The 27,415-nt window shown below is 41.8% G+C and overlaps 1 protein-coding gene across 1 annotated transcript; it reads right to left on the bottom strand.

The window, feature by feature from the left end:
• Positions 1-20,582: 20,582 nt before the first annotated feature.
• Positions 20,583-21,947, bottom strand: LOC136480978 (uncharacterized). The gene is made up of 2 exons (XM_066478383.1): positions 21,771-21,947; positions 20,583-21,101 (listed from the first exon to the last, which is right to left on the bottom strand). The coding sequence occupies exons 1-2, from the start codon at positions 21,945-21,947 to the stop codon at positions 20,583-20,585; spliced, it is 696 nt and encodes a 231-aa protein (XP_066334480.1).
• Between the last annotated feature and the right edge of the window lie 5,468 nt (positions 21,948-27,415).

The raw sequence follows: 27,415 nt of genomic DNA, 5'->3' as shown, positions 1-27,415 counted from the left end.
TTGATCCCATGGATGCAATAAGTACATTGACTTTTTCTTGAACCCTCTCATCAATCCATTTTTTGAATTTGTATTCCATCTCTTTCAGAACCCTCATATACTCTGCCTCTTGTGCTGCTCTACCACTCGAGCAGCTCCAATATGTGGAAGATTCTTCCTTGAATTCTATTTTCCAAGGAACAAGACCGGCTCCTCTAGTGCGACCAGGGTGCTCCTTGTTTCCAAGTGCTTGGGTGAGCATGTCATTCTCCCTATTAGTACTATGAGTCCCTATCCTCACCTCATCATTTACCTCTAAGATCCTCTGGACGAGGATGGTCATGTCTAGATTTGTGGAGCTAAAGCTCCCGTCTGAGCCATGGTGTACCCCCCGACATATAGAAATATATCGATCTGGGCTCCCAATTGGTAGTCTTAGGCTCAAGGCCAAGGCGTTCCACCTCCTCAAGTTCCCTTTCCAATGCATCCATCTTACTGGCGTAGCTATGAGAGCTGAGTTTATGAGGATTCATCGCTTTAAGCGAGTTCTCCTTATTCTTTCTGCTCAGTTCCAAGTACTCCTTAGATTGCCTATATTGCTTGAATTCCTACCAAAAGTCCTTCTACTTGGTGTACTCTCCACCATCCCAATTTGGTTCTTTATCGTCGAGCATAAATTTCTTGTACAATGTCCCCTTGAAAGTCTTGAAGCATGTCCCCATGATTTCTTTTGCTTTTTTCTTGACTTGCTCCATATCATAGTCCTATGGGAAAGTGAAATACTGTGGGATCCATTTCTCCCATATGTCATCCTTCTCACTTTCGGGAACCCTCCATGGGTCATCATCTTTCCCAATCCACTTCCTACTCTTAATCGGGATGTAGTCCCTTACAAGTGCCCAGATGATAGTCTTGTATTTGGCCGCAACTTTTTTTGGTGTGAGTGGCTCACCAACTTGGTCAAACTCAGTGATGTGCAGTGTGCATTTCTACCAGTAGGGAGCTGTGACACGCCTCGCTTGGTTCTAGCCTTGCTGCTACCCGAACCATCTGGCTGCTCGGTTGGCTCAACCTCCTGCCGGAGACACCAAGTAAGCTAATAGACCCTCAATTAATTAGCGTGTGTGGCTACCTAGTCACATGATACCTAAGTTACCTGGTCATCATGGTCATCTTGATCCAGCTCGAGAAGAGTGGTAGGGGTCCATGGTACCTCATTCTCACCGTCCTGATTGTTACAGCCACCGTTTGTCGGATCATGCTGCTCTCCCATCCCACTGATATCAGCCGCTTCTACTTGCCTATTAGTTCTTGGGCGACGGGTTAACGGGCGACGATGAGTCATGGCTGTGACATGATCATGGTTAGTTTTGGCTGTGTACAACTACTAGTAGCATTTGTGCATATGTATATTACCCAACTAATAGAGATTTAATGCAAAGTCTAATAATAAGTCCACAAACAGTTCACATACAACAAATGCATTGTTTGATTGGCTCCATACAACAAAGTCCACCTACTATTCTACGAAACAAAGCCTACACCAACTTCCAAATAAGAAAAACAATGATCATAGCCATAAATAAAAGCATGGCATCTTTCCAAGACCAAGGAGCAATTCTCCTCATCTTCATATCTCTAGCGGGTGGCTCCTCTTCAATCTCCACTGACGGTGGAAGGCCATGGTTTGCACTCATTGGACCATAGTAGGCCCTCAAAGCTTCAGCTTCTATGTTGTATTTTTTGTAACAATTACCTGGGTATCGATTGACTTGCAGCATAGCAATCTTTCCAGGTAAGATAGATCACAGGCATCCGACCAACATACACTACATACCATGCCATGGTTACCAATACATGTAACCAAATTATTTTGATAGTGCTATGTCATTTAAACATGTTCTAGACTAAGTTTAGTGTATCGAGCAAAGTTGTAGACTATATTAAAATATTCAAACTTCAATTTGCAACACATTTAGCTAGGCTTCATCCCATGCATATTGGACATGAAAGTATTATGGTAATTAGCAGTACATATAAGACATAAGAAAACAAATATGAAGAGGCCATGTTCGATTGTCTTCCAGTGAAACAACTTGTAAGGAAGCAGCGGTGCTCTAGCGACATCAAGGAAGATGAGGCCACTGGCGTGCCAGGGACGGCGTCGAGCATTCCAAACGAGGATGGCGCAATGGCTATAGATGGCGGCATGGGTGGTGGTGTAGCTCTGTCAACATGGAGGAAGATGACAGCATCAGGCGTTGAAGAAGAGGATGGCGCGATGGCTACGGACGGTGGTGCGGGTGGCGGTGGAGCTCCATCGACATCGAGGAAGACGATGGCGTGGGCATGGCTGGGACGGCAATGATGGTTAGCGGCAAACCATCGAACACCTAAGGGGCGCAGTGAGGGAGGCACTCACTGTGTAGCGTGGTGACGCCGTTGTCCGCACGCTCCTTCAAATCCAAGCTATGGAAGGGGTGGGAGAAGGGGTGGAGGACCGGGGGTGGGGGACATCGGCGTGGAGGACCGTGGAGTGGAGGACGCTGTCATGGATGACCATAATGTGGGGGATGCCGGGGTGGAGGATCGTAGGGTGGGGGACGCCGGGGTGGAGGACGGCGTCACAGGTCTTCCTCGCTGGCGCGGGCTGCACGGGGACGCGCGGACGTCGGTTTTGAAGAAGAGGAGGGTGCTTGGGCTGCGGACGGCGGCGCACAGGGCGGTGGTGCTCCGTCGGCTTGGAGGTACTGGATGGCGCAGGCTTCAAATGACTTAGAAAAATTTTGGCCCACGCCGCCGGCTTATATACTCATGGCACATCACTATCTGTTCCAGAGGCAAACTGATAGTGATCACATAGCATCACTGTTGGTGCCAAATCCAACCCGACAGTGATGTGCACTACCACAGCTAGTTGGAGCGCAATGTTAAAAAGATAAAAATAACCTAAGCTAATGAATTCCCTATCCTAGCGCAGCGGTTAAGGCCGCGCACTCATGACCCCATGACCCGCGTTCGAATCCCAGGCGGGCCAAACTTTTTGTTTTTTCCTTTAATTTTGAATCACCTAACTACACTATGTGTAAATAAATAAAAATAAAAAACTACTCCTAATGCAATTATATAACTAGCGCTGCGGTCAAGGTTGTACTCTCTCGAGCCTGAGACCCAGGTTCGAACCTCGGACGGGGAAATTTTTTAATTTTGTTTTATTTTTTAATATAAACTAACTACACTATAACTAAATAAAAAATAAAAAAACTAAGCCTAACACAATTACTATCCTAGCGCAGCGCTTAAGGCACTACACTCCATGCGTACCCCGTGCCCCGTGCATACGCCGTGCGTGGCACAATTTTTTGAATTTTTTTAAAAAAATATATCTATCACTGTCGGTTTTCTTTTCAAAATGAAACTGACAATGGTAGTTGTCAGCACTATCGGTTTATGCCCATCACTGCCCATTTTTTAAGCCGACAGTGATGATTATATATATTTTTTCTTTTTTAAACTGAATAAATTCACGCATTTATATTCCTGTCGCACCTAAGTCCAAATGGCTTCAATTTTTTTTGCAAGCATGTAATTCCAAATTATGGCCCCACACAAGATCTTAGGTTTTTCTGATTATTTCCTTTATTATTATATTTTTCTTTGTGCTAAACGGGACAAAAGAGGCCCAATTACATGTTAGGCACACTAGAATTTTGCATCCACCTCGACCAAAAATTAGTCCCTAGGGCACATAAGACCATGTGGATCATTTTGGGGTTTGCTCAGTTCAACCTCTAATTAATCGGTGACATCGTGTGGAAATTCAATTAAATCAGAGAAATTACCAAACCACCTCTAAAAAATCACAAACTTGGTGTTTCATTCACCCATGGCACGTGCAAGCCTGAGAAAAAGTTTAAGACCAATACGACACAAGAATGCATATGAACCACAGAAACCTTGGGGACCTAGGTGTTTAGTCATTGCAACATGAGACGGCTTCAATAGGTTTCTGAAGCAGGTATGTACCGCCTATGTCCAAATGACTTCAAATGTTTTTTGCAAGCATATACACCCAAATTATGGCCCTACACAAGATCTTAGCTTTTTTGATCATTTTCTTTATTATTATATTTTTCTTTGTGCTAAACGGGACAAAAGAGGACCATTTACATGTTGGGCACACTAGAATTTTGCATCCACCTTGACCAAAAATTGGTCCCTAGGACACATAAGACCCTGTGGAAAAATTTGGCACCATTTCAGATCATTTTAGGGTAGGCTTAGTTCAACCTCTAATTAATTAGTGATGTCGCGCAGAAATTCAAATAAATCAGAGAAAGTACCAAACCATCTCAGAAAAATCCCAAACTTGGTGTTTCATTCACCCGTGGCACGTGCAAGCCAGACAAAAAGTTTGAGACCAATATGGCACTATAATTTAGAGTTCTTGTTCCACAGCACATGAATTACATGAAAAACACAAGCCGAATTAAACTTAAACCTTGCAAATTAAACCTAAACAAACACTAATTCAGGGGTGGATGCGCAGCACCATATATTTGCATCCAAGAATGGAAATTGATGTCAAGGATTATGTAACCACAGCTATCGATGAAGGACAATGCCCATACGATTGCACTCTCTCCTGCCTCAAAAGACTGGTGACATGGTCGTCCATAGATGTAACCTACTGAATGACCATTGGCCCCGCTAGTAAATCTTATGTAGAACTGGCATCCTACAGTAGTGTGCTAGCCAAGGTTCCTAGTATAGTACTCCAAGTCATACCTGAGTCTCTCCGTAGCTTGGTCTAGAATGGCCGACAAGCCCAATGTAGCATAGGTAATGTCATGGAGCACCACCTGCAAGCGAGCAAAACAAATGAGAGATCTTTATTACAATAACAATACAATAAATAACCATGACACAGGTATCAGTGATGTCAACTTTACCACATCCATTTGGTTGTCGCTTGCCTAGTATTCGCTAACTTGTGGAACGGGGACATCACCAGCACGCAAAGCATCTATCTTGAAGTGCAAGAAATTAGGCACCTGATAGCCAATGTGTTGAAGTGCCACCAAACAGTTGCGCGCGATAGAGAATTGGGCAGTTCTCCTGCTAGGCATCAGTGATCCTATCCACCAAATAAATTCCTGATGCCTTGATGGGAGCCTCAAAGGGATGTAGAAGCTTAGTTCACACGTCTAAGTTTGATCATCATCATCATATGCCATGTTCTCAATGATGTCCGACACCATGAGCAAGCTAAGTTCTGCTTACAGCCACTCTATCGGGGCTATCGTCTATGACATATGCAACAATGATATTATTTGAATGAGTCCATACATATTATGAAACAACACTTATTACATAATTTAAACTATAATTATTAATTAATTTGCATCCAAAAATAAGATGATGGAAAAATATTTCATAGGATAGGTGGAATAGGGTGGTTTAGAATGGCCACATCAAGATCAAATGGATCATCGCCAGGGTGGAAACATAGTTCTTGTGGTTGGGCAGGTCCGTTCATCCCACCTAATAAAATTCAAGAAATATGACTATAAATATATATTTTATTATATAAAATGTGCCAACTAAAATATAGCAAACTAAATAAATATAGATCGATGCATATATATACATTGCTAGAATATGGAAGAGGAGAATATATGTATATATATTGCATTGTACCTAATAAAATTCTAAGAAATATGAATAGAAAAATATATATTGGATTATATAAAATATACCAAGTAAAAATGTGGCAAACTAAATAAATATAGATCGACGATGCATATATACATAGCTCCAATGTAAGAGAGGAGAATATATATACCTGCAATGAAATATCCAGGAGCCATGACCACGTAGAGTGAAAGGAGTGAGAAGTGAGAGCACCTGAAACTGAGAAATGAGAGTGAAGTGAGACTGCGTGCATGTGTATGTTCCTAGTGCCTTTTTAGAGGGGGACAGACACATCACTGCCAGTTTCAAAACAAAACTAACACTGATGGTGTCCATCACTGCTGGTTTTGTAATGAAACCGACACTGATGTAACCCTATCACCGTTGGATTTGTATGAAAACCGACAGTGATGTGGCTGATAGCACGTACTTCTATGCATGCATGCATGCAGCAATAAATGCATTGCATGCATGCTGCAATAAAGGTCATTACTTATGAAAAAATAGTAATCCTGTGATCTTTATTTGATGCTCAAATAATGTCCAAAAATTTCATATGAATTGCATAATTTCAAATATGGGTACAAAAATACCGTCGTCCACACAAAAAACTTTAGATAATTAATTATTATGGCACCATATATATGTAAAACATCCATACATGCATTGCCATTTGAAGAGACAAACATCGATATATATATATTTCGGTTACGGAAATACAATATAAAATAACAGAAACCTTGAAATCAAATTACATATACGATAACAAAGACATGACACTAAAATTAAATATACGATAATAAAAACCTATTTCCGTCTAGGTTAATGTTACAATCGAAGTGTTTGTAACACATTATAAAATAACCATCTCAGAAGCATTCTTCTAGAACCTAGGTAGGGTCAAATTGCCGCCAGAGAATGCTATGCCTTCGGGAGACAAGCGGAGAGGTTGCCGGGCACTGTTGAACCGATGCCTCTCCGGACTAACAATGCAGAGCACATGGGACGGTTGTCGAGCAGCAAAGAATCCATGCCGCTCTAGTCAAACAGTCCAGGGCACACCGAATAGGATGACTCTATTAACCTCACGGCGTCCCGAAGCTTGGGCATTGCTCTATCTTCCGAAACATTCTTCTAGTACCTTTTGTGTGCACCATCCTTGAGGATGACCACGCTTATTGAAATTTGTATGTAGAGGGCTTTCTCCCACAGAGAGGTCATAGATGTGTATACTTGCTAGAGATAACAAAGTGAGAAATAAGTAACAAGAGGGTGGTAAGACTTGGCTGTTGAGAGGCTAGCTCCTGGCCGAGGGCCATTTTATAGGGGCTAGCAGTCGTGGTATGTTTTTGTTTTTGACCTAAAGCTGTCGGGGTAGGTGGGAGCAGTGGTCCTGCTATGGTGGTCCACGGTAGCACTGCAGGCCTATGAGGAGCATCTTTATATCACTGTCGGTTTTAGTTAAAAACCCACAGTGAAGGTGCTCGTCTGTGCCGGTTTTGGGAACCGGCAATGATAGCTTGTATCATTAGCGGTTTTTAAACCGAAACCGACAGTGATGGGCCCTGCCATGCTGCAATGCTGCAGTTGGGCTGCCTGTCGTCACAACTTTTAAAAAAAAATTGTTCCGTCACTAGGATTCGAACCTGGGTCTCGGGATACATAGTTTAGTGGCTTAACCGCTGCGCTAGGATAGGGAGTTCAGTTGGTTTTGTTTTATTTTATCTTTTATCCTATGCGCAATATTAATTAATAAAACAAAACATAAAAAAGGTTGGCCCGCCGGGGGCTCGAGCGCGGGTCTCAGGGTCTAGATTGCGTGGCCTTAACCACTGTGGTAGTATAGGGAGTTCAGTTAGATTTTTTTGTTTTATCCCGCGCTAATGCACTATTAATTAATAAAACAAAACACAAAAAGTTTGTCCCGCCTGGGGCTCGAGCGTGGGTCTCAGGGTCCAGAGTGCGCGGTCTTAACTGCTGCGGTAGTACAAGGAGTTCGGGTAGTTTTGTTTTTTTTTCTTTTATCCCATCCTAACAGAATATTAATTAATAAGATAGAAAAATGTGCTCAAAATTAGTTTATATTCTATTTTCTTTTATTTAGACACACTATTAAAAGTTTTGTTCAATTTTCTTTTATTTAGACTGGGATTGGTTTTGTTTTTTCTTTTATTCGTTTATTGTTTGTAAATACAGTTAGTTTATATTCCAAAATAGCACAAAAATTTGTGTCTTGATTATTTAATTCCATGACAATTAATTAATGGTCTATAATTATCAAATAATAGTGTTTGTGAACATCATCTCAATATTTGATTACATAGTCAATAATTAAATTATACAGATGCGCACAAAATATAAATTAGATATTCAGTGCAAATTACTGATACAATGTCTGAATAATGATTACATAGTTAATAATAATCTAGCTATCTTCATTAGGTCCAACAATGAGGGCCTCATCGTGATCACACCGGACGTAAGCATCATCACACTCTTCAAGGATAGGTAGGGGTACATTCACCCCGAATGCAGGTATTTCCTGATAGCCCCTGTAGTCTTCTTCGTCCGTCATTTCATCTACACCGACAATCTTCCTTTTTCCTTCCAGGACTACTTTTAGCTTTCCTTTTGTCTTGTTGTCACTTGTATAGAAGATTTGCATAACATCTTTTGTAAGGACAAAGGGGTCGTCTCTGTATGCGGTCTTGGTGAGATCAACGGTAGTGAACCCTTCTCTGTCGGTGGTGATTTCCTCGAGCCAGACCCACTGGCAGTGAAAAGAGCTACCTTCAACCAACCGTAGTCTAGCTCCCATATCTCCTCTATGAAACCATAGTACATCGCCAGCACGTTGTCATTTTCATCGTGAGCATCAAAACAACCACCACTATTTTGGTATGTGCTTTTTCCATCTTGCTTTTTTGTGTAAAATGTAAATCCATTGATCTCATACCCTTGGTACTTAAGCAATGTACTCGAAGGTCCCTTGGCTAAGATATCCAGCTGATTACCCAACGTTGTTCCAATTAAGCGGCATCGCAACTAGCTAACAAATTCCTACTTATGTTTTTTTTGTCAAGCCAAGTGTGCGACCTGCTCGGATACAAAGTTTGCAGCGATTGCCTATGCTTGTCAATGCATGGCATCACATCCTCTACTTGCTAGAGAATACCGAACTATGCCTGTCTAAAAGAAATGGGGTCATCTACTGTGATAGATTTCGCACCGATCATTCCTTTGCCACCTAGTCATCCCTCATGACGACATTCTGGAACTCTAACCCTATTGATGTCCAGATAATATGTGCAGAACTCAATGGCCTCCTCCGTTGACCATCCTTCAACCATGCCCCCTTCTGGCATGAATCTGTTCCTAACATATCTCCTGAAAACTTTCATCAACCTTACAAAAGGGAACATCTGATGCAAGTACATTAGGCCAAAGGCTCTAATTTGGTCAACAAGATGAACGGGCAGATGCACTGAGATATCAAAGTAAGTCAGCAGGAAATGCATCTCAAGCCTAACGAGAATTTCGGCAATGTCTCACTGCAGCTGGTCTAGCGTGGACACATCAATGACCATTTTTGAGATCATGTTGAAAAATGAGCACAACTTTATGATTAGGGCACCGACCTTTGGGGGGAGGATACCACGCAAGGCAACAGAGAGCAGCTGAGTCATAATGACATGACAATCATGGGCCTTCATATAGCCATAGTTGAACTTGAGTTCTATCATGTTCACTAGCCTCTTTGGGTTCGCACAACAGCCCATTAGGACTTTGAGTTCATTGAAGAAAGAAATAAGGGCACACTTTTCTTCCTTCTTCAAGGTCCATGATGCAACCGGAAGTTCAAACTGGCCATCCTCTAGCACCACGGGATGCAGCTCCTTCCTGATTTCCAAATGTTGCATGTCTAGGCGTGTGGCTAGTGAATCCTTTGATGTCCCCTCGGTGTCCATCAAGGTGTTAAGCGTGTTACCGCACACGTTTTTAGTAATGTGCATGGGATCAAGATAGTGGTGTACACTCAGCACTGGCCAGTAAGGTAGTTTCTAGAAAACTAATTTTTTTCTTCCAGACGCTCCCATCTGGCGCTGCTACTGCATTATGCCCCTTCCCATGGACAACCTCCAGTTTGTTGACTTCTCGAAGTATCGCATGCCCGTCTCGATATTTTGAAGGTAAGCATTTCTCAATAGTCCCCACAAAATCTTTTATGTTCCTGTGGTAAGGGTAATCCTTAGGTAGGAACTTATGGTGTCCCATATAAACTATCTTTGAGTTCTTTGGCAGATGTACCACATCAATGTCATCCAAGCACTCGACACATCTAGTATAGTCTTTTGTATTCTCTCCAGACAAGCAACCTTAACCTAGCAGGTCGGTGATTGTACCAATAAGTATTGCCTTGATTGTGACATGCTCCTTTTTGTACTCGTCCCAAACATCCTCAACATCCTTTTCAAACATCTCCACTAGTTCATCGATCACTGGTTCCAGAAACACATCGATGTCATTCCCAGGTTATCTTGGCCCTTGGATCGGTAGTGGCTTCTAGATGTACAGCTGCTTCATACAGAGCCAAGGTGGAAGGTTGTATATACAGAGCATCATTGGCCAGGTGCTATTATTGCTTCTAACCTGGTCAAAAGGATTCATCTCATCTATGCTCAAACTAAATCAAAGGTGACTTACCTCTCCATCGAAGTTCTTATAGAACACAGTATTAACTGTCCTCTAGTCCATCCCATTGGAGGGGTGCCTCATCATTGTATCTTTCATACACTCTTCGCCATGTCAGCGCAACAGCTTGGCTGACTTTGTACATACAAACAGCTTATGCACCTGGGGAGCTATAGGAAAATACTAAATGACCTTCATAGGACCTCCTCTGGTCTTGGTACCCTCATCTGATGGCCCATCCTTGTACCGTGGAGCTTCACACTTGGGGAACGCATCCAAGTCTTTGTATTCATCTCCCCGGTACAATATGCAATCATTGGAACACGCATGGATTTTTTCAACCTCGAGGCTGATGGGGCAGATCATTTACCAGGACAGGTATGTCTTTTCTGGCAACTCATTTTTTTCTAGAAACATTTTCCTTATTATACCTAACAACTGATCGAAGCCTTTATCGCTCAATCCGTTTGTCGATTTAAACTCTAACAGCATGATGTCGGCTTCTAAATTGCTCATTGGACAATTCTTATACAATGGTGTTTTGCCATCTTGTCTCATTTTCTCTAGCTTTCTCAGCTGTCTTTCACTAAGACATTCGGTCTCTACATTACGTAGCAGCTGAGAAATACCATCGTTATCCTCGGTGTTGTCAGCTAGCGTGTTCCTAAACACATCATTAACTGTGGCCATAGGTTCCATGTTGACATCGGGTTCCTCATTAGTATCATGGATGCCTACGTCAGGCATAGCCACATCAGGCATGGCCACAACATCATCGTTTTCCAGTGGAATATTCACAACAACATCGCCATGCATAGTCCATATCATATAGTTTGGCATGAACCCCCTGGTAATCAAATGCATGCGTATAGACTCAATTTGAGCCCATTTGCTTTGATTCATGCAATATTTGCATAGGCAGAAGACTGGGTTCCCATTCATAGCATGGGCTTTGGCATCAGTGAGAAACTTCCCAATGCCAACCATGTACTGCTTGTCCGTTCGGGACTCATACATCCACTCTCAATCCATCTCTGTACAACAAAATATTGAGATAGTAATTAGAGAGAAATTAATAACAAGTGGAGCTTCATGAACAACAATTGTTGCTTGAAACAACAGTTTATTCTACACTTATTTAATTTAGTCATCCCATTTTTGGAAAACATTATTATACACTAATTATTTGAATATTAAAATTGGTAGCCTCGGCCATATAAATTGAAAATAGTAGCACCATTAAAAAAATTATATCACAATAATAAAGAACAATTATTCTACTCCATGCTACATAAAAATGGAGACAGTAATTAAAAAACACTAAAATTGGAGATATGATCATGAACAACAATGTAGCTCTAAACAATGTGTTGGTAGGTGGCACATGGATTAATTTGCACACCAAAATTGTAAAAGAATCTACTCTACTCATATCAAGAACTAATTATAGCATCACATACTAACAATGATCTTGACCACCATGTAATTAGATAGGAATTTAAATGTGTTCAAAGACACCAACATTTTAAATGATGGATTCACCACAATTTCCTTGCAAGCCTTGCACAAAGTTCAATTGGAAAAGTGCTCTCTAGAATGGAGAAAGAACTAAAATAAGAACCAAGCAATGTAGCCATCAAAACAACGCTAATTAAGCAACAAAATCAAAGGAGTGGATGCTTGTTACTAACCTTAAAGTAAGAAGATCAAGGCATTCTTCCAAATACAAGAGCTAGCTTCATGGTCAAGAGTAGCCACAACAATAGAGGGAGTGGCCCAAATGCGCGCCTTTGTGCTCGGGATGGAAGAAAGGAGGAAGGAGAGGACGGCGCCAGCTTTTTATACTGTGATGTTATTACTGTTAGTTCTTGTCTAGAACCGCCAGTGATAGCTCAACATCACTGACGGTTCTTGGCTAGAACCGACAGTGATAAGTTGACATCAAGCCACTACCGATGCAAGCCACAAACCGGTAATGATGTGGACCTTCACTACCAGTTTTGGCCCAGCCCCAATCATTTTCTGATTTTCAAGCTCAGAACCGGCATTGAAGGTACATCACTGCTGGTTCATAAACACTATGAGAGATTTATGAATTAGCAAACAATGTTTACTATCACTTTGTCGAATGAAGAAATGACCAAAATAAAAGTTATAGATCTTGAAGAGTTATATAACTTTGTTATTCATCACTTTTTCAGTTGAAATCATTTGGTGTTTCAAAATTTGGTTTGAACTTGTCATTTTTAAAATTCAAAATTTGAATTGCTCAAACTTTGTCACATGAAAAGATTAAAAAAATCAACACAATACCTTGATAGATCATGATTTTAGAAAATTTTAGGGAAAAAATCATCACATTTGGAGTTATTACGAGGGAGAAAGACTAGTTACAAATTTTAGCGAACAAGTGTGATTTCTCTTTTTAATCTCTTGCTAAAACTTGTAACTAGACTTTCTCCCTCATAATAACTCCAAATGTGATAATTTTTTTCCTAAAATTTTCTAAAATAATGCTCTATCTAATTATTGTGGTCATCTTCTCATGTGGCTTTGTTTGAAAAAAATCAAATTTTGAATTTCAAAAATATGTAAACATGGAACAACATATTGAAGGAGCATATGGTTTCAAATAAAAAAGTCATGAACATTAAAGTTGTAGAACTCATCAATCTCTACAACTTTTGTTTTGGTCATATTTTCATGTGACTTAATTTGAACAATTCAAATTTTGAATTTCAATAAATGATACATTCAAACAAAAATTTGAGACACCAAATGATTTGACCTCAAAAAGTCATGAACATAAAAGTTGTAGAACTCATTAAGACCTACAACTTTTATTTTGGTCATTTCTTCATCCGATAAAGTGATAGTAACATTGTTCATAAAACTTACATATCTCTCATATAGTTTATGAAACCATAGGAGAGATATGTAAAATTTGTGAACAATGTTTTACTACTTTGTAGGATGAACAAATGACCAAAATAAATGTTTTAGATCTTGATGAGTTATACAACTTTTATATTCACGATTTTGTAGCTGAAATCATTTACACTTAAAAAATGTTGTTTGAAGTTGCCATTTTATGAAATTCAAAATTTGAACTTTTCAAACTAAGTCACATGAAAAGATGACCAAAATGAAAGTTGTAATTTTTGATGAGTTTTACAACTTTTATGTTTACAACATTTTCATTTTAGGTCATTTTCTGACTTAAAATTCAATTCGAAGTTCACAAATTTAAATTTTCAATTTTTAAATATAATTTTTATATTTTTTAACAAAGAAAATATATCATTATATATATATCTGCAAGTTGTTTTTTATATGTAGGGGAAAATATAGCAAATTGTTTTTAATACATTTAAAAAAATATGCAGAACTAACATTTAAAAAAGTCCAGAAATACAAAAATATTTGAAGAGACGGCTGGTGATTGAGCCACCGTACAAATCGATCCATTTATAGGGGCGGCTCGTATCAACAGCTGCCGATACTGTGCCATTTGTAGGGGGCGGCTGACCTCGTGGGACCTCGGCGCGAGCACTGTAGGGGCGGCTACAGAGTGAGCCACCCCTACAGAAAAAGGTGCCGTTGCCACAAATCGTTTGTTTAGTAGTGATAGAGGCTTACCAGCTGTGAGGTATAGTACCTCAGATCAGTTACACTTCTTGCCAAAGCAACACTGACAGCGCTCAAACGTGTTGCACAAGTGATGTCGCAGTCCCAAAAAGCTGCTTCCTTCTTCCACATTTTATTTGTCTCGTGCCATTCATTAAGGGGGTGTTTGGTTCCTCCTCCTAAACTTTAGTCGCTATCCTATCGGATGTTTGGACACATGCATGGAGTATTAAATATAGACTAATTACGAAACTAATTGCACAGTTTGCGACTAATTTGCGAGACGAATCTTTTAAGCCCAATTAGTCCATGATTTGACAATGTGGTGCTACAGTAACATGTGCTAATGACGGATTACTTAGGCTTTGAAAGGATCAAGATGCCCAAGAGGGGGTGAATTGGGCTAATTCTAAATTTTATGCAATAATTAAAACCTACACTTAGCTCACTTCACCCCTTGTGCCTAGAATGTGTTTCTATTGTTCTACCGCACAAAAGTTTTGCACCCTAGGTTCCAATCGTACTCTAGCATGGCAATTCTAGGAATGTAAAGACATGAAATGAATTGCTCAAATGTAATTGCTCAAAGTAAAGAGAGGAAAAGGAACATGGCGATGTTTTCCCGAGGTATCGGAGAGTCGCCACTCCCCACTAGTCCTCGTTGGAGCACCCCCACAAGGGTGTAGCTCCCTCCTGATTTGCGCAAGGGTCAAGTGCTCTCTACGGGTAAATTCTTTGACACTCCGTCATGGTGAATCACCCACAACCGCTCACAACATGACTTGGGTCATCCACAAGCTCCGCCGGATGATAACCAAGCTCCCAATCACCACCAAGCCATCTAGGGAGAGTAACAAGCACAAACTCTCACTTGATTAAGACAAGCCTAATGACAAGGGTCGATGCACACTTGCTACTCTCTATGCACTAATGAGGTCCTTAATCTTGGATTCTCAAATCTCAATCACCTCAATTGACTCTTGCTCTCCCTTGCACTCCAAAGGTGTTTCTCAGCTGAACAAATGGGCAAAAGAGCTCCCTTGGACAAGTGGAGTAAGTATTTATACCCCCTCATTCAAAACATAACGTTTGGAGACTGAGTCATCACTCTGCGGGGTGATCGGACGCTCCGGTCAGTTTTCCCCGCCACTGTATCAGAAAGAGCCGTTAAGCTCTGACCGGACTCTGACAAGCGTTCAGTCAGCACCAACCAAACGCATCTGGTCAAAAAAACCCTTTATGGAACCTTACTGGAGTCGACCGGACTCAGGCACCCCAACGTCCGGTTAGTACCTACCGGACGCGTCCGGTCGAGCAAAAGTCTCTCTAGAACCTCTCTGGAGTTGACCAGACGCAGGCACCCAACATCCGGTGCTCTTCCACTCAACGTCCGGTCAGTACCAGACGACTGCTGTTGATCAGATGAACTGACTGGACTCTCCAAGCTGCGTCCAGTCAGTCATTTGACCTTCCATTCACTTCCAACTCGAAATCATATGTGAATGAAGTTAACTTCCAACACTAATAGATCGATGGTCAGGTGCATTAGGATCCAGCGTCTGCACATGGGTGGATCTCCACATGCATGGATGGGCCATGGGGCGCCAGGCAGTAGGCACGGTGAGGAGCGTGTGAACTCTAGATGAGCCTATGAGCTCACAGCTCAACACAGGCGTCGACTTGACTTGACTTGCCCGCAGACCACGGCCATTACACATTGGTAACGCTGCATCCATCTTCATGGCATGGATTGGCCGTGCATGGGGCTCTAGTTAGTAGGCATGCCGACAACGAGGAGCGTCTGAACTCGATCTACAGACGTCGCATCTTCCTCTCCTAGGCCCTCGATCGGCATATAATATAATGCTCTTGATGAGCCCTACTACGTGCTCACAGCTCAGCACATGTACAGGCGTCGGTGACTTGACTTGCCTTGCCCATAGCCCACGGGCCGCGGCATCATGTACTTCCAAATAATAATAAAGTGGGATGACTACGATACGCTTCTAGAGGAAGCTTCGTTGATTATCTTGGATGAAGCCTCAATGACTATATTGACTTGGAGACGCAGAAATACGAAAGCAAAACACGAGATAGTACAACTATGATGCAGGCAAGAAGCAAGAATAGCACGACAGCTAGCTCAATAAGAGACTATACACTACTGCTGTAACCATTTTCGGAGGCGATCATTTTGGATTATTCAGAGGTGGGTATGCATGGCGTCCGTCTCTGGCAAGTGGTTACTGTTAATGGGTCATTTCTAGAGGCAGGCGCTGCAGCCGCCTCTGTTAATATGCATGTCAATGGAGGCAGGCGCGTTAATGCAATTAACAGAGACGGCAGCCCTAGGACGTCCACCTCTGTTAAATGTGTGCTAATAGAGGTGGCCAAAGCTAAGAGGCCCGCCTCTGTAAGGTAGCCATCCGAATAGCTTGGCTTTCTTCCCACTTTCAAAGAGCTGGCTAGTCTCTGTTAATGTTTTGTAGAAGAATTATTTCATTTCCCATAATCATATTCAAATTTTGTTTCGCAATTGCAAGATTCTTGCAAACCGATCGAATAAGTTGTACTTAAAACCACCAATGCCAGTCCTGGAGATATGCTTGCAAAATATATACGTATTTATGTATATATATACACATACATGTAGATCATACATGTGTCTCAGAAATATCTGCCATTCTGATGGACACGTTGGCGCATGAGGAGGTCACAGAAGTCGGCTACAATGGTGGTTATGCACTCCTGCTCAACATATTTGTTCTTCCACTACCGTTGTGAATCCTTTAGCACCTTGTAGCTCATGCTGCATTTCTCGGATTCTCTAAGGAACTCCTAGGTGTAGAATCCACATGGCTCAGGAAGGAAGAGAGGAGAAAGAAGAGGACAGTGCTAGCATTTTGTACTATGAGGTTATCACCGTCAGTTCTTGGCTCGAATCGACAGTGATAGCACCAAATCACCGTCGGCTCTTGGTTAGAACCGGCAGTGATAAGTGGCCGCCAACTCACTGCCGATGCAAGCCACAAACCGGCAGTGATGTGGTCCTTCACTGCCGGTTTTAGCCTAGCCCCAATCATTTTCTTATTTTCAAGCTCGGAACCGGCAGTGAAGGTACATCACGGCCGGTTCTCACAAATCCGGCAATGATGTCCAAATCTGTAGTAGTGACTGGTTCACCACGCCATGCATGGTCAGCTTGTCAATAGCTCCATTAACCATCTTTGCTATGCCTTCATCGACTGTCTTAAGCATCTGGTCCATCCAGGTCTTCATGTCACTCTTAGAAATAGGATCATCGCCCTTTGGCATTTTATTAGCAAGAAGACTAAAGAAAACTAAAGGGGTTATCCCGATCAACTACTCGCTTCGTCTCAAAATAGAAGGCGCGATTTGACTTGGTGCGGTCTTCAAGATATCATAGTTTGACCATTAATTTCTCTTGTAATATATAGTAATTTGTGTTAGCATAAGTATCATTAGATTGCACTATTGGATACACCGTTCTAGAACTTGTGAAGCGAGGGAGAATGCACTAATGGATACGTTGTTTTACATCAATGATGTGCTAGGATACACTATCGGTGACATGCACTACATGGGTTATCTCAGTCGACGTAGTGAGTGAGAAATAGTGGGTGTGTTCTACTTGATTTATACTAGATTATCTATGTAGTGTACTTACATGTGTACGAATATGGATGTGTACTTTATGACGCTTCGTTTGTATCGACTTGATTTGAATTAATTATTGTCAATGTGTTTACTATCTCATTATTCTATCACATATGTATTTTTTCAAGCATTTGATTTTGAATACATATTGTTACATATATACACATTATACTTGTATTCAAAATTTAAATATCAATTTTCAAATAGATTTGTGGAGGCAACCAGGGACAAGGGCCGCCTCTGAAAAATAGATATGTAGCTTCTAAAAATCCATTTTTAGAGACGGATCTTGTTACAAGCCGCATTTAAAAATCGATTTCCATTTCTATAATTCGTTGATTTGTACAGACGCGGAGTTAGAGGTGGTTGAGTCAGCCGCCTCGATAGTTGCTTCCCGGATGTGACGTACCTGAGATCAATTACACTTCTTTCCATAGGGACAGTGGCAGCACCCAAACGTGTCCTGCAAGTGATGTCGTAGTCCCAAGAAACTGCTTATTCCCTATTTCCCTTCTTCCACTTTTGGTTTGTCTCGTGCCATGCACGCCATTCAACAGAAGCAAGTGATGTCTATGTATGTGGTGTGGCAGTTCTGTTATGTCAGCTTCATCGTCAAATATATATACGATTGAACTATATGCTTCATGGACGCGGCGGTTCCCTCGTGACTGGTATTGACCATACCCCCCCCCCCCCCAGGTTCTCCCATCACAAGTAGGAGTTCAAGCTCACTGTTCTCATACAATACAATGCTAGGAAGGCGTTACTTCCTTCCTACCGTGTTTCTGGTGATTCAGCTGATCTTGATAAGCATCGTCAGCCAGCAGGCTCATGGGCAGAATCCAGGATGTAAGTGCTAAGGGACTATTTGATTGTTATCGTGTGTTTTTTGTTCTGAATGTTTGTTTCGATTGTGGCTGTGGATAAGTTCATTCTCATACATCTCAGTTTTTTCATTCTTTCATATATGTGTTAGCTGCAATCTATATAGTACACTCATGACGCACAGTGGCGGATGCAGAACAGGATTGAAGGAGGGGCTGATCTCTTCTTCTTCCTCTCTCTCTCTCTATTTTTTTTCTTTCCTCCACCTCTTCTTCCCCCTCACCCTCCCCATATTTCCATTCATGCACCAGCTGTAGGGGGGGCTGGAGATCCGCCCCTGATGACACAAGACATTTCATTCTCATATGTCTCAGTTCTTCTCATATATGGAAGAAATATCTTGTGTGTATCATGGTTTTGATTGAGTATAGGCATAGGTAATCGAAACACCATTATGGTCAAACTGTCTTGCAAGCACACCTTGTAGTTCACTTTAGCTAACATCTCCTTCGAAGCTGTTTAAATTCAAACTAATACAGTATATGAGGCAATCTAAAATGCACTGCCATAAACATACACGACACTGATCTGCAGAACGAAGTTGATGAATCGGTGCTCCTGTCTTCTCAAATCATAATTCCAATATAAAGATGCACAAATAAGGTGGTTCAGAAGCTTGACGACAAAAATAAATAAATAACAATTAGGTTGAACATTGACCCTGTTATAATCAAATGAGTTGTTATAAATACCTCAAAAATGCCTACTTCTCGATACAACTGCCTGGTTCACCTCTTCATGCCTTCGTGCATCATGCATAAGCATCCACAAAAACTACAGAGCTGCACAAAGAGATTGGAGACAGCACAACCATGATATTTGAAGACATCGGAGACAGCACAACCATGCTATTGTGCCAAAACAATAAATTTATCAATCATACATTTAGGCGATATATTCAGTGATATGTGTAAGCACATAAGCTTGTGCCGGTTAGTGTACAGCGTAGATTAGATATAGCTGTTTTCCGTTTTCTATTTCTCAGATAGAGTAGCAGCGCGCGACGGCGCCCATGCCGCGCTATTCCACGCCATGTCCCAGCAGTGTGGGAGATGGCAGATCATGCTCACAGGTGTGCCGTGTGAATCTTGGCCTCACGGCCTCTGTATCTTGCACTTATATTTTGTAATCTAAACAAGAAAACGCTGGCAGTTTTACCAGCACTAAAACTCCGTGAGTTAGCGTTCACCTCTGTGTTCACGTGAGAGAGAGATAGAGCTCACTGGCAGCAACCACGCCGGCGGTGATCTGACAATTGATATCAGAGCCCCATTGATCCAGCGATGGTGGGTATGCCGCATCCCCAGCCTCAGACTGGCGACGACAACAAGGAGACCTCGGGCACTGACAACACAACCCACGGGTCGCGTTTGCCGCGTCGCCACCGAATTGTCTGCATACATGGTTTGCTATGCACTTTAGATATGTACAAGGTTGTATCAGACGCTAGGCGCTAACTAGGCGGTGACCCTCCGTCTAGAGCCTAGGTGCACCTAGGCATTTGCAAGGTGTTTTCTAGGCATCTTACACATTTATATATTACATGAAAAAATGAAGAAATTAGAGACATGGACTGAAAGGCCATAAAAATAGAAAGGTCCATCAAAACAGAGCCCACCTTATCCACCAAGACCTTAGAGCAACTAGAGTAGTGGCCCCCAAAACAGGGCCCCTACTTTTTCATTTCGGTGCTCCCCCACTATTGGGGGGGGGGGGGGGGGGCTGTTTTCTTGACTGAGTAGTAGCGCCCAAAACAGGGCCCCCTACTTCTTAATTCCCTCTATTTTCTGGCACACTATATGCATATGTATTCAAGAACATTATATTATATAATAATTTATTCAAACTATAATGAATAACAATAAAAGTATCATACCTAAATAAAATTATAAATAAAAATATGAATGTTTAAATTTAAATTCAAAAACCAATTTGTCCGAATTTAATGATAGTAAATCACAACATAATCCATAACATGTTTGCAAATCAAATAACATAATCATGAAACATAAAGTCGAACAAAACAATTAACTTGCGCCATGTCGCGCCCACAAATGCTCCACAAGATTGTTTCTTTGTTTCTCATGCCCCTCTTTATCTTCAATCTCCTTGTATATCCTGAGAAACTCGGACATCACATTTGGATTGCGGCGTTGGTATTCCTCCTGCCTCAACTCCTCACCCCCATCTTGATCATAGTCATATCCCCCAACATCGGCGTCATCTCTCTCATTCTCAATTATCATATTATGCATGATCACATATGCTGTCAATACGTACCATAGCATATCCTTGCCCGAAAATCTTGCAAGACCCCTAATCATGGCAAAGCGTGACTGCAAAACACCAAATGCTCTCTCAACGTCCTTCCTGGCCGCTTCTTGAGCTTGTGTGGAGTGAGACTTCTTGTTACCTTGTGGACTTCTGTAGCTCTTCACAAATGTAGGCCAAGAAGGATAGATCCCATCTGCCAAATAATAACCCATGGTGTACTTATTGCTATTCACAGTGTACTCAATTGGAGGTGAAATTCCTGAAGTTAGTCGCTGAAAAAGGGGAGACCTTCGAAGTACATTGATATCATTTAGTGATCCTGGTAAGAATTAGCAACAGCGCCACCAAATCATCATCATCTGATTCTTCTTCCTCCCCCCATTCCACCAAAAAATCATCTTCCTCATCGGTGAACACCATCAGCAGTATTGTTGTCATATATAAATTTACAATTTCAACAAAACATAGTCATCAGACAAGCGTCAATGCTCAACAAGCCACACACACGTATCCTTAACTGTCAATTCTCAAGAAGCCACAGACACACACGTACCTTTAACTGACATGCATACTACTAGCAACTAGCAAGACTAGGAAGGCAAAAGTACGACCCAGATGTATATTGTCGCGTTCAGATCAGCTCGCGCTCAGATCTGGAGCAGATAGCCGAGGCATACCTGGAGCAGAGAGCGCGGGCATTCACATCAGCTCGCGTCGCCGGTAAGTCGCAGAGTGGGACAGGACGCGGTAGCTGGGGGAGTTCGCGAGGCCGGGTGAGTCCGTGCTGCCGGGGAGTCGCAGGGGCCGGGCGAGTCCGCGCCACCAGGGAGTCATGGGGGCTGGGTGAGTCTACGCCGTCGGGGAGTTGCGGAGGATTGGCGGCGCTGTGAACCCTAGCGGCGCGCGGTGGGGAAAACTGAGCCTCCCAGCCACACACACACCCGTTCGCGCAACTCTTCCTTCCTTCTCTGTTGTCGCGCAACTGCTCCCTTCTCTGTCGCGGCCAGACTCCTCCCTTCTGTCTGCGCCACCTCCAGCCTCCTCTTAGCCACGTCTACCATCTCTGCTGCCGTGTAGCTGTGTTTCCCATCTCCGCTGCCGCCGGTGGTCCCTGCCATTGCTGCCCGATGTCCACATCTCCCTGCCGCCCGCCATCCATGCCTCCTCGATCCCCTATAGCAGCCCGCTGTTCCCACCTCCTCCCCCGCCACTCTGCTGCCAGATCTGCACATAAGGCCACCAGGGATGGCATGTCCAGCTGTTGTGGCCAATTGGCGCTGCAAAGATACCGCCTACCCCACTAGGGTCCGTGGTACCCCATCGCCTAGCGCATAAGTGTACCTAGGCGGCCGCGGAGCGACGCCTTGTGAAATACCGGATATATATTATATCTACACGCATAATAAAAATAATATATCTAGAAAATTCAAAAATCTTATAACTTGGAACAGATCGAGTATTTTAGAGTATGTTCTCCCATCTTTAGTAAATCACCTTCCCTAAGGGTACATGCTCATTTATCAGTTTTAATATGTTCATATGCTCATTTTAAGATACTCCAAATCTTACTACATGGAAAAATTTCAATGGAGCTTGTATTTTTAGTACTCTATTCCAAATTATAAGATATTTTGACTTTTCTAGATACATAGTTTTTGCTATACACCTAAATATACACTATGTAGATACATAGTAAAAACAATGTATATAAAAATGCCTAAATGTCTTCTAATTTGGAAAGAAGTGAGTATATTGTTAATTTGTTATAATACCGTGATAGTAGTACATAAAATAAGTATAACTAGTATACTTGACATACGTACTATCCTAGATGGTCTGGTGTGATCACATACTCTCTATGTGTCCACTTCTTCAGGCCATATGCACCATAAATCTTAAGATACACATTTATAGGGCATAAGAGTAAGATCAAAGAAGAAAATGGGTTAGATAAGATAAGACATTTAAATACACAGTGGCAGATCCAGAAATTGATTTCGACTGACTTAGCTAAATTAATTATAATCTTTTGTAATTGTATAAATTCTACACCTTTTATTAAGTAGCTTTGCTTATGCAAGACTAGGGCAGCAGCATGGGCAGCCTGGGCCGTAGATCCGCTTTTGCATACGTATGGGTAGCAAGTATCGGTGTTTACTTTGGTAAAAGAATCTCAATAGAAAATGTAACTGATTGTCGGGTGAAATAAAAACATAAAAATAAATAAAAAGACTGAAACCATTCGGTAGTTCAATATTCTCTAAATTCCAAATTACAAGACATTTAATTTTCTTGGAGAATCAAAGAATCTTAAGTTTGACCAAAATTATAGAGAGAATTACAAAAAATTATGACATCAAATAGGTATACTATAAAAATATAATTAATGAAATTTAATGATACTTATTTGGTATCATAAATGTTATTATTTTAATATAAATCGTTTCAAAATTGAGATACTTGGACTGTCTAAGAAAGTTGAAATGACCAATAATTTAGGATGGAGGGAACAACATAGTTATCCTAATAATGTTTTTTGTTTAGAACCATTTAATATAAATCGTGTCAAAATTGAGATACTTGGACTGTCTAAGAAAGTTGAAATGACTAATAATTTAGGATGGAGGGAACAACATAGTTAGAACCATTTTTTTAATAGTTATCCTAACAACATAGTTATCCTAATAATGTTTTTTCCTAAATGGTTCTAAACAAATAAGTGTTTGAAAATCTTAGCAGTCTATGAATTTGTATTTCTAGAGACAGTATGGTTCCTACCCCCTGGAGGTCTCTATAGAGATGACTGTTGATGGAGCTGCATCTGGGAAACAAAATTAGCATAGTAGTGAACATTCTCTTTTGGAACATCTATAATAATATAGTTATTCCCATGTTTATTTGTTTAGAACCATTTACGAAATGTTTCTCATAGCTATAGCTAGCATCTGTTGAGCCGTCTAAGGCCCTGTTTGAATCCACACTAACTAAACTTTTGCCAGCTAATTTGGCTAGCTAAAGTTTAGCTGTGGTTGTTTGGATCATCTAAATAATTGGTTTTTATTTACCATGTTGCCCTTAGTTTTGTTGAGCCCTATATGGACACGGAAAAAAGAGGGGCGATTTTGTCGTTACTCACGCTTTAGCAGGATTGGAACAGCTAAACGGATGGTATACATTTTAGCCTCCAGCTAAAGTTTAGCTGTCTCTGTTTGGATCCCAAGCAGCTAAACTAATTTAGCAGCTGAAGTTTATCCGGTGGATCCAAACAGAGCCTAAGAAAAAAGGACCGAGCATAAGCAGCTCCAACCGTATGGTTTATCATGGTTCCAAATGCCTAGCGGTCACACAGACAATTTAAAATAGAAAATACTATCAATTTTGTAGTTGTTGAACTGTGATGAACAACTTTGTTTAACAAAATGAGCAAGAGCAATTGATATTTGACGGCCTGTTTTGGGTCCACGTGCAGGTGGCTGGGGAGATCCTACACATCCTTGCGGACCAACACTGGGGACCCCGCCGTGCCATCGTCCGCCATGTCATTAGCAGTTTGTGCAAAAAGTAATAACATACTGGTTCATTATAAATATATCGCTGATCAGCATAAATAAACTGGACCTTCTCCAAATCGATCGAGGATCCAAATTCAGTGTATGCATCCGAGTGTCTATATATTGAAGGTTTACTACACTGATCAGGTTTATATACACTATGAACCATCGCTTGGTGGGATGACCGATGCCCCGAAGTCGGTAATTTACACTAGCGTACAGTGTTTTCCTAAACGCTAAACGGTAAACAGTCGGTCACCTACCGTTTAGCCATTATTCAGGTAAAACGTCCTATTAAACGGGCTAAACGGCCAATTAAAAGGAGTAAACGGGTGATTAAACGGAAACGGCGCACCACCGTGTAGCGTTTACACGGTGTTTAAACGGGCTAAACGACCGTTTAGGCGAACAGTGCTAGCGTATAGTAACTGCCTGATTAAAAAGACGTTGAAGGTTAATCCTAATCACCCCTACTATATAACAGACAATCCTTGTCGGCTTGTTGCTGCCAGTTGCACTAGAGCCGGAACTGACCTGATTTCACTGTCGTGTCAGAAGCCTAGGATCTGGGCAAATGATTGGGATCCTACTGATCGAGCAGTGAAGCCGGCTATCGCTGCCGATTCAGACCACAACCTGGCAGCGATATGACATGATCGAGCATGCATAAGTTGTTGAAACACTTGAGGAGTTAGCACATTTGAAAAAGGGGCGAAAAACTAAGTGTTTGGAGGCTTCTGGTAGGCACCGGATATAACTCTGGTGGTGATCACGACATACCTCCTTCGGATGCACCCGCTGATCCTCCAACCATTATGCAAGGTCCGATGACTCGAGCTCGAGAATGTGACAACTAAATTTATAGGTGACCTCGTTCTTAAGCGATCCTTTGCATAGTTTTGAAAATAGATTACTACCTAATGATGTTAACCTATTTAGGAACATTGGAGAGGGTCATGAAGAACTTGGAGGAAGGTGTGGAGGCGGAGAAGACCAGCAAGGATGCCCCACACAAGCTGGAGGCCCAGTCAAACTCGACTTTGAAGTTATCATCACGTACCTGACACCGTCAGACTGTGGACAATGATCGGTAGAGACCAAGTTACTATAGTGCACCATCTTTATCTCAGAATGGCATTTTCTTATTAGTATTATATATGATAGCCCACTTAAAATCCTATTGTGCAGTTTGTTTTCACTTGTATATACTTTGTAGGAATGAAAATGCCCCAAATTTATTATGTATAGAATGAGTAATGTGAGTGATAGGATTCTGTACCAGATTGTTCCTATGGTTAGTATGGCACACGTTGCCTGATGTACGATGCTGCTGCAACTTTGCATGGTTTACTTTTGCTATTGCCGTGCGAGTCCATGGTAGAAATCATTACGATTTGCAGGCAATTAGTAATAAAGAATATATAAGATATTATATTAGGGAATAGAAGACCTGTCAGTCAGTGTTGCACGAGATGCTCTAATATTGACACATCACTTTGGGTCAAAACTTGGCCCATGTAAGCCAAAAGCCCACACCGAACCCTCGCCCTCCAGCTTTCCCCTGCCTCTGCTCTGTGCCGCCAGCTTCTGCTCGGCGCCGCCCGTGTTCACATGCCCGCGAAGAGCCGTGCCGGCGAGGAGGGCCGAGTTCCGGCCGACTTCCTTGGAGCGGAACCCGAGCCCACACCTGCGTGGCGTGCCGCAGGCCAGCGCACCCGATCCTGGTGGCCGGAAAGGAAGACGCTTGTGGCCCTGACGAATCCCCCGGCTCCCCTGCTCTGTGCCTCCGACACGCCGCCGGCCCCGAGGTCAGTGGCCTTGAGATTTTCCTTTGCTTTTGAGATTCCAACTGACGATTAGCTAGCTTGCTGTGTTGAATTTGCTTCGCTATGTGAGAAGTAGCTAGGACCATAGTGTTGTTTTCTGAAACTACATGGGGGAAGAGAATGCAGCTTAATGGACAGGGAAAATTAATTAAGCTAGTTTCTTTTTTGGGAGATTATGCTCATCCTGAGAACTCCATGAACTGGTGTGGCCGCTGTCTTCTAATAAACAGCAAGGGCTGCAGTACCTCATAAAAATTCTGTACTACATAGTTTTAAATATTGTTAGTTATATTTCAGTCCAAAAAATCCATGTATGGCTTGTAGCACTAGAGAAAGAAAGTAGATATAGAGATAGTGATGTTTCCCATCTTACACCAGCTCTGTTGCTCTCCCCCACCCCCAAAGTAGGATAATAATGACATGACATGGTTTGTTGATAGGAGTGGTATTCAGAATTTTAGTCTTGTCAATGCCCTGCAATTTGTTTAATGTTTTGATGATGATCATTATGTTCAATCCTCTCTGTTTGGTGTAATATGGGTTGAGAAAGGTGTTGGCTGGTCCATGCCTACTACACTGTACAGGGTCTGCTGTCGAGTGAGGAGAGTGCACGGGTTCACATTGCTTCAGGTTTACAAAATGCTGATTACATGGCCCATTCCAAATAAAACGGTTAACTGCTGTATGCTGTCAGTCGTTGCAACTAGAGGTCTAGCACTAGTACCATTATACAGATTGAAATTGTCCACTACTTTCCCATTTTTCAAAGAAAAAGGAGTCCATACCCCACACCCACAGTGAAACAAATTGAAAGTAGAGTCAGATAGATAGTAGGCTACAACCAAGGAAAAGAAAACAGTCTAGAAAGACCAACATTTGAGCATAGTATTTTTTTTAAGGCCCCCATGTGCATACTAATTTTCATCATATTTCTCCCAAAATACGGTTTCAATGCTAGGATATAGTAAAAAATTTATATGAATGATTTTGTTATTTATTGGAATTGACATTGTAGTTCAGAGGTTGTTGTTTAGTGAAAATGGCATGGTGTTGTTCAGTTATGTGAAATTTTGTTCTGTTCTTCAGTTTTCTAAATTTCAGAGAAGGTTGGTCATCTTGCATTTTTGCATACTGAAAGATAGGTAATATGTGCTATGAAATGCAAAGTGGGAGGCCAGGAACGCATGATTGAAACACATGTTATATAGA

Source organism: Miscanthus floridulus, chromosome 9 (genome assembly GCF_019320115.1).
Source record: "Miscanthus floridulus cultivar M001 chromosome 9, ASM1932011v1, whole genome shotgun sequence".
NCBI classification, from domain to species: Eukaryota; Viridiplantae; Streptophyta; class Magnoliopsida; order Poales; family Poaceae; genus Miscanthus; species Miscanthus floridulus.
This window is presented reverse-complemented; position numbering and strand designations above follow the sequence as displayed.

Coding starts and splice junctions, on each gene's coding strand:
- LOC136480978 (XM_066478383.1), bottom strand. CDS start 21,947: ATGGCAGGGACCACCGGCGGCAGCGGAGATGGGAAACACAGCTACACG. Junction 21,102..21,770: donor AGGAAGAGTTGCGCGAACGG/GTGTGTGTGTGG, acceptor CCCCTTTTTCAG/CGACTAACTTCAGGAATTTC.